Source organism: Eriocheir sinensis, chromosome 4, assembly GCF_024679095.1.
Source record: "Eriocheir sinensis breed Jianghai 21 chromosome 4, ASM2467909v1, whole genome shotgun sequence".
NCBI lineage: Eukaryota > Metazoa > Arthropoda > Malacostraca > Decapoda > Varunidae > Eriocheir > Eriocheir sinensis.
The window spans coordinates 22,394,049-22,402,930 of record NC_066512.1 but is presented as its reverse complement, the minus strand read 5'-3'; the positions used below and the strand labels follow the sequence as shown (position 1 = coordinate 22,402,930).

The 8,882-nt window shown below is 50.2% G+C and overlaps 1 protein-coding gene across 1 annotated transcript in view; it reads right to left on the bottom strand.

The window, feature by feature from the left end:
• Positions 1-4,604: 4,604 nt before the first annotated feature.
• LOC127009977 (uncharacterized) overlaps positions 4,605-8,882 on the bottom strand; it is a 9,221-nt gene continuing 4,943 nt past the window's right edge. Inside the window, exons 2-3 of the mRNA XM_050883652.1 lie at positions 7,268-7,505; positions 4,605-6,956 (exon numbers count right to left, since the gene is read on the bottom strand). Of these exons, the coding sequence (XP_050739609.1) occupies positions 6,859-6,956; positions 7,268-7,505 (336 nt within the window). The 3' untranslated portion in view covers positions 4,605-6,858. The remainder of the gene's footprint in view (positions 6,957-7,267; positions 7,506-8,882) is intronic.

Sequence of the window (8,882 nt, the reverse complement as noted above, 5' to 3'; positions counted from 1 at the left end):
CTGCGTGTTGAGACTGCGAACGTATTTACATCATGGGAACGTTTGTACGATAATATGGATGGTGGTTCTGATCAAGGAGATTTGGTTCTGACTGTGGATGAGCTATTATAAAGTTACCATGAACAGGCTATGGTTCTTAGGGTAATGATATGGAAGCGTAATCAGTAATACAATAAGGTTGATTCCACGTCCTTGCTTCTTAACTAATATGGTGGTTAAATATCCTTACTTATCAACTAATATGATGGTTCAACGACCTTACATATCCATAAATTTCTGCGTGTCGAAACTCTGAACCCTAATCTAACATAGCCTTTCTTCCTTCCTTCCTACACTTGAACCCTAACTTAACACATCGTTCCCTCCTTCCTTCCTTCCCCTTAACCCTAACCTATCATATATTTCCTTCCTTCCCCTAACCTAGCCTAACACATACTTCCTTTCCTTTCCTTTCCGTGAGCCCTAACCTCACACACGCACACACACACACACACACACACACACACACAGACACAGACACACACACACACACACACACACACACACACACACACACACACACACACACACACAGACACAGACTCACACACTTCCTTCCTTCTCTTCCTGTTCGTCCTCGAGAGAAGAGTATGTGCGGTTAGCTTGGCGGAGGATACGGAAGGTTTTGCGGTAAAAATAATATTCCTTGGACGGGTATATTAATTTTAGGCTCCAGGAAACTCAAATATTTGGTTGCCTGGTGCAGTTCGGCGGACCCTGAGACCACCAAACATGTCGACCTCCCTCTTTATATTTTAGTTTCCCGGCATTCCGCTCTCTAAGGCCCCCGCTGCCGATGCATTTCCTTCCATACTTTTCTAGTCGGTCTTGTTTCCGGAACCCACACCGTCATTCTGCAGTTCCACATTCTTCATATTTTTGTTAACCCGGCATTGTTACATATACTTATCCACCTCAAAGCTCCGCACATTCTACTAATTTTATGGGGTGTATTCAGTTCGTACGCAGTATATCGTCACCCTCATAAAATAATTGCCAAAGTCATTTTTCAGAGATTTTCAGGTTTTTGTCTACATAAATTTTTCAACAAGTGACGCCCATTTTTGTATATTTGCTATCGTCATTCAGGGTTCGAGTGTTCTAGAATTGGCCTTTTCATTTCTGTCTAAATTTTAAGCCAAATGAGATAATGACAGTTCTTTTATGATTTCCTGTAAAGCAGAAAATAATGACTTAGGCGGTTTGTTTATATCATGGCAGAAATTTGGCCCATCGCTGGTACACGGTAAAGCCGCAAATTTGGCCTGTCGCTGCTATCGGGTTAAAGAACGCAGATATAGGTACAAAACAGTTTCCCACACACGAACACGCTCGCACACACGTCTCCTCTATAAACTTCAACCGCCACGAACAATTGCCTTTTTTCTCCTCGCCTTGGTCTCTCGGGATCCTTATTTCCGGCGAACTCCTGACCTCCCTGACGTAGTTTTCTGGCCCACAAAACCGCCTCTTCTTCGCCCCTCCATCGACCTCAAAAATAACTCGCGGATACTTTCTTGCCACAACTTTTCCTCATCCTCCTTTCATTGCCCGCACCCCGATCTCTGAGTGCTTGGGCGCTTGCTTTCTTGGTTGTTTGGTTGCTCTCTCACTCTCTCTCACATACATGCTACTGATTATACAAAAGCAACATTCATCCCTTCCCGCTTTCCCTTATGTTAGAAAATAGTGTGTGTGTGTTTGTTTGTGTGTGCGTGTGTGTGTGTGTTGGTTACAGGGGAGAGTGAGGTTGTGAGTGGGGAAGATTTGCAAGGAGGTGGACGGGAAAGGAAGACGAGGAGGAGGAGGAAGAGGAGGAAGAGTGGGAGTAGAAAAAGAGATGAAGAGAGCAGGGAGGGACAGGGAGGAATGAGGAGGTCGACATAGGGAGTAGGGAGAGGAGGAGGAGGAGGAGGAGGACGACGACGACGAGGAGTTAAGAGACGAGGGAAGCAATGAATGAGGATGAGGGAATGGGGACGCCTGAAGTGAGGGGAGGAGGAGGAGGAGGAGGGAGGAACTTAAGAGAATGGGAGGAGGAAGAGGAGAAGTATTAGACGGAAAGGTAGAATCAAGAGGAAGAGGAGAACGAAAAGGCATATGAACAAGCGTAGGAAGAATAACGACGAACGACAACAAATACAAGAAAACTAAGAGCAAGAGGAAGAGGAGGAAGAGGAGAAAGGATGGGGAGGCAGAAGAAACAAGAGGAGGAGGAGGAGGGCGAAGTGTAAAATCAAGCGAATGAGATGGGAGAAGAAAAGGAGGAGGAAGAGAATGAGAAGGTGAATGAGGGAGAGAAGGAATTAAGACGATGAGGGGTGGAGAGGTAGAAGGAACAAGAGAAGGAGGAGGAGAAGGAAGAAGAAGAGGGGTAAGAACAAGGGAAGGAAACTGGAGACGGTAGGGAGGAGGAGGAGGAGGGTAGAATAGAAGAGACAGGAGGGGATGGAGAGAGAGAGAGGGGGAGAGGGGGGAGAGGGAGAGTAGAAGGATGGCCCCGCAAGATGGACCAAGTTGAGTCATTTGTCGCGGCGGCCGTTAAGCACCTGTCCAAGCCTGCCACACACACCTGTCCTGCTTACAAGGGGCGCAGGTGTGAGGAGAGGAGGAGAGGGGTGAGGGCGTGGGGGGGGGGGCGTTATAGTGCTGGGGTGGGTGTGGGGGTTGGCTATAGTGATGTGGTTAGTAATGAGAAGTGGTAGTATGTCTGTAGTGGTTGTAGTCATATGTAGAGGTAGTGTGGTAGTTAGTTTGATGGGGAGGTTAGTGGCCATGGAGGAGGTGGTAGCAGTGATAGTGGTTAGTGGTCGTGTATGGTAGTGGTGATATGTGGTAGATGTGATATGTGGTAGTGGTGAGAAGTGGTAGTGTAGTAGTTATCGTTTTATGGTAAGGGATGTAGCAATTGAGGAAGTGGCGGTAGTGGTGGTAGTGGTGGTGGTGGTAGTAGTAGTAGTAGTAGTATATTATGGCCAGTGGTAATGAGTGGTCGCTAATGGTTATGGCGGTAGTTAAGAGCAATGGTTGTCTGTTTATTTATGTATGGTAGTTCGTATTAATCTGAAAGCTCAATTACCACAACGGAATTAAGATGAATGGCGTGATGTGGCAGTATGCGAAGTGGTGGCAGAAGAGGGCGGGCGGTGTTGAACAAAAGTATAGCGGTGGTAGGCAGTTTTACGGTGGGTAGTTAGTAGAAAGGTAGTCAGTTCAGGGGTGTGGTAGTTTGTATTGGTCGCAGAACTCCATTAACACAGCAATATATTCCCCGTCGCACTCTTGAGGACACGCCGCGTATATTTGCTGCACCTGCTCCGCCTTGGCCGCGACCCGCCCCGCTGCACCCGTCCGCCTCACCTTCGACTCTAGATCTTTTTAAACATATCGTCACCTTCGTAAACAAACCGCCCAAGTCATTATTTTTCATAGCTGGGCACGATAACAGATAACAGATAACATGGGGCAGAGTGATCATAAATGTAACTACTAATGTTGCCATAATATTCTTAATGCTAACAGAACAAAACACCTCACAAGACACGCTGTACTTTTCATGTTAGGATCGCGTGGTGAACAAAAGTGATGATGCTGGCTGTGGAAGATGAGGCCGGTGACGTGGTGAGGCAGGGGTGATGTACGATAACCGATGGATTACTTGCATGATAAGTGATGGATTATTATTCTACTCGCACGATACCTAATGGATAACTATTCTACTCGTACGATAACTAATGGATCACTATTCTACTCGTACTATAGTAATTATTTTCTCTACTGTACTGTAATTACGGCAACGAACTGTACAACTACCAAATTTCGGTACTTACCACACACAACGCAGGGACGACCAGCCTGCGAGAATCCTGTCCCCCAGGAGCCTGTCGGGGGCGTCCACATGGCCGCCGCCCACTCGGTCCACAGCACCACGACCACCACTTGCCCAGACGCCCGAAGGAAACGAAAGATGGTTGCTGCCAAGAAGTCAAGAATCCTTTGTCGCTGTCTCCCTTCATCCACTGCGGAGGCTCAGGCGAAGCTACAGCCGGCACAGCACCACGCCCCACCACGCCCAGCCGCGCTGGAGCCGTGTGGACCCTCAACAGCCGGCGACCCTCCCCCGCCCGGGACGAGACGAGCTGAGTCGGGGCTTCGGAGTCTAGTGGCGCGGGTTCGTGTAGTTTGAAGATCAAGGACTTGTTAGTGAACGACTAGTCTAGACTTTGCTTGCTGCCTTAGTTGACGGTACCAGTCATTTGTTTGTGAGATTATATACCCCCAGTACACATACATACAAACATACATACATACATACGTACATACACGCACTGTAGATTGTCATTTTCAGCAACAAGCCACTCCTCATTGTCCTTCCTACCATTGGCGGATCCAAGGGGGGGGCCAAAAAAACTTTTTTCCTGGATCCGCGCCTGCTGCTTCCTACTCAACATCCAATTTCCGTGACCTGCGTCCTGCCCACCCGCCGCAGCTCCTTCCCCGCGGCGGGCAGGTGTTAGGCAGGGACGCTGGACTCAGTTCCTCACAGGAGGAAATGAAACAAGACAAGATTTTGGTTTCCTTTAATTTGCAACATTTTATGGTATTCATTTACAACACGAATCGACCGTTCCTTGTTGCTGAGTCCCCTCTTCCTCTCCTCTCGATCAGTGTGTGTGTGTGTGTGTGTGTGTGCCAGAGGTTTGCTTTGTTTCGCCAACAGATTCCTTCCCCGGCTGTCAAAGAGAGAGACGAGCGGAGCCGAGGCTGAGGAGAGCGTGAGCCGCAGCAGCCATGTTCCTGCGGCGCTGGTAATACTGTGGCTGCGAAGCATTGCCAAACCCTGAGGGAAGAGTCCCTTACCACCGACCTGAGGTAGCTCAAGCGTGTCTTGCCCTCACCATGCACGTCCACCCGCGAGACTGCCCCGCGAGACACTGCCGCCCACGCCGCGCCGCGGGGCTCGGCCCCTGCGAGGCGGCATGTGGCGGCGGTAGCGGCGCCCATGGCGGGGCTGTGTGCTGCCCGCCAGAGGACATCAACGTAGACTCTTTTTCATTTCAAACATGTAAATAACGAAATATGTAGATATATATGTATATGTATATGTATATTTACGTATACGATATGAATCGCAATACATAATTATTACTACATTGTCATCTACAACCAACGACGTAGGGTACTTTGATACATAGAGGTTAGTTGTGTAAGTACACAGGCATATCAACATACAGGTTCTGTACATGTAGCTAGTCACAGCGTCAGCCAGCGTGAGGGGGGGGGGGGGGGGGGGCTGACCCACACATCCACCGGGCCGCCCCTGGGGGGGTGGGGGTAAGGGTTCACCACTAGCTAAGAATTACAATACAGCGGTAACTGCGTGTTGGCGGCAACATACAAATTCTTAAAGGTTAAAAAACAGTCTGCGTGTACAAGCACTCGCGGCAGCCCGATGGTTGGGGCGCGGCGCTGCCCGGCGGCGGCGAGGCGGCGGCCGAGGCGTGACACGACACCAACACCTCGCGACCCCGACTCTGGCGTCACGGAGTACTTAGCAATCACGGTAATGTTTGCTCGACGAAAATGTGTTCTAGGTACTCCTGGGAGCACGTACTCCTGACGCTGCCGGGAGAGCCTTCTCCCCGAGGCCCTGGAGGCGCCACGACCCGCGCTTGTACGACAACACCAACACAAACTGCCACAGACTCACGCGGAGATGAATCGCAGCGTTGACACTGGGGAAGGTCACCGGCGCGGCGGAGCGTGCGGCGGGGCAGCGGGTGGCGGCCTCCTGGCCTCGTCGGCTGCTTCCGCGACACTAGTGATCTTGTCGTAAGCTCACAGCGTAAAAACAACTCACTCGCAGATGCACATACATAACGAAGGCAGCGCCCGCGGCAGCAGTCTGGCGGAAGGATCGTGGGCGAGGCGCCCCCTTCCCCTCCCCCAGGCCGCCGCCGCGACACTTCGGCACAACATGGAACAAGAACTGCCAAGTCAACTGATTATCGATAAATAAATATATATCTTTAGCTCTATCACGATCAGGCAGTAGGTCTAAAAGTGAGAAAACTAACTCGGTAACGTGATTTGGCTATTCAAGATTAAACAGTTTTTGCTGCTCTTGTTTAGCGGCTTGACCTTGACATCCTCCCCACGCCCCGCCCACCCACCGCCCAGCAGAGAGGGAGGCGGCGTCCTTGAGCTCTTCAGGCGCGGGTCACACACGGGGGGGCGGCACCTCCCTGCTGGGGATCCTTTCTTCTTCATTCTCTTGACAGGTTTTACCCAGCATCATCATTATGGGGTCGCTGTTTTGGGGTGTGTGTGGCCTGGGGCTTAAGATCGGATGCCCTTTCTGACATCACACGGCGACACCGAGATTCGAACCACCTCGCCCTGACTCAAGAGGTCCTTCCCATTCGTAAAAATGACATAAACACGGTACTCAGGCACACTCTCTTGGCTTTCTACGGATGTCAACCTCTTTTCCAAGTCCCGGTTTCTGTAATGCTACTCCGTGTGCAGGCCACGTCTCGTTCGTGCGGCCACACCCTCCAGGAACACTGCAGAGGAGTTAGAGCGTCACTTGAGTCGACGGTGAGCGGCAGCGGCAGGATGTTTGGTCCCTGGCAACAGGACTTTTAACAACAGATCTCGGCAGTTCAGGATCAGGATGGTCGGCGCCCAGTTCCCCGCGTTGCTGTGGCTCTACATATGGTTGGTCATGTTGGGTGGGAGCCGAGGGCCGGGAGGTGTCAGGCCGCTCGGTGCTGCCACCAGAGGCCACAGGTCTTCCAGCGTGACGAGGCTGCCGCGTCAGGCCGCCAACACCGCCCAGCGACCCGCGACGACCACGAGGCAGCTCGCCAGCAGGAGGGGCAGGAAGCACACGTCGAGGCCCCCGCAGCCGTTCACTGTGGAGGGAAACAAACTATTGAGGATGTGAGGCCAAAAAAACACACAAAAAAGCAATTCCTTGGTGATTATAATTATTGATATACAGTGAAATATCACACTCGGCTTTGAAACCCTAACTTTCCATGGATTTAGTGCGTGTTCCATCTTTATACTATTTGATTATAATTCTTCAGTTGCATTTGGGATAACAGAGGTGTAGGAGCAGAGCAGAGCAGTACTATGTCTGGATGAGTATATGTACGCAACACCAGCCATGATGAAGGTGAGGGGGGGGGAGGGAAGTCGGCGAGAACACCACGACACGCACCATACACGTGAGAGTTCCTCTGCGCCAACACGAGAGGCTCCATCTGGCGCGACTCCATCTGCAGGAAGTCCTGGTCGGAGCGCGTGTCCAGGGCGGCGACGGTGGCGGTGCAGCGCAGCAGGATGGTGCCGTCCGTGAAGTGGGAGTCCTCAAGCATCAGTCTGAGGCCCAGGATGGAGGTCTCCAGCTGGTCGTTGTGCAGCATCGGGGCGTAGGCGTGCGTGTACTTCCGCGGGACCTGGAACGAGGGAGACGCTTTAATAACAATTCTGTTCACCCGGCAGCTGACTGGGCCATCTTTAACTATGGAGAGATTTTTTTCCTCGCGTATCTTTGGCCACTATTCTCAAACATTTCAGGGTTTACACACCACCCACAATCGGTAAGGCTTTCGTAGTAGTTATTGATATATCCCTGGGTAGTCTTCTATGCCTAGTGAGTTTTTTTTTTCACAACAAAGGAGACAGCTCAAGGGCACAAAAAAAGGAAACAATAATTAAAAAAGCCCGCTACTCGCTGCTCCTACAAAAAATAATCAAAAGAGGTGGCCGAAAGAGAGGTCAATTTCGGGAGGAGAGGTGTCCTGATACCAAGTTTGACAAGGCTTCTGCACCATGAATGTGAAGAAAACACTCACGAGAACCAAATTGGTTTACTTTGTGGCCTTTGCAAGTATTTGTTGTGAGCCGAAAGCGACAAAAGCTCTGTACCTCCTGTTTGCTTGTACACAGGTTACTTAAATGCGTCATCTATTGCGGTCGGGTTATCTTGGCGCTAAATAGATTATATAGTCTGTTAGAATGGACACTTACGGCCTGCCTGTTCAGTTTCCTACACCACCTTTTCCTATGAGGTTTGTCTTGTCAAACCTGAATATATTGATATGTTTTTTTTTTTTACGTCTACACCGGCGCTATAGGTGTAGACGTGTGTAGGTGTAGGTGTACGCGCTATATGTATACACGAGACACATTTATGATCGCTCACACACACACACACACACACACACACACACACACACACACACACACGCGGGGCTTCACCAATCAAGGCGATGATCAGGTTTTCAAGCGTGACGACAGATGAAGGTAAACATCTGGATTGACTCGCCCCTCCCCCCCTTCCCTCCCCCATCCCTCACCCCCCATTCCCTCTTCCACCCCTCGTCTCTGCCTTGTCCTCTCCCTCAGCCTCCCTCTTACCTTTCCCACTCTTCACGTCCTTTTAATTTAGTGTTTTTTTCCTCTTGTCTTCCTCTTCTTCTCCGTCCCTTTTCCTCTCCTCTTGATTTTCTTTCCTTTTCCCCTCCTTTTACTCTTCCTTTTGTCTCCTCTCTTTCACTCCTTTTTCCTCTCCTCTTGACTTTCTCTCCCTTTCCCCTCCTTCCTCTTCCTCTTGTCTCCTCTCTTTCACTCCCTTTTCCTCTCCTCTTGTCTTTCTCTCCCTTTCCCCTATTTACTCTTCACTTCCTCTTGTCTCCCCTCTTTAACTCCCTTTTCCTCTCCTCTTGTCTTTTTCTCCCTTTCCCTCTCTCAATTTTCTGGTATTTTTTCTTTCTCCTTCTTCCTCTTCCCCTTCTTTTGTTTCCCTTTCCCTCCTGTCAAAGTATTGCTCC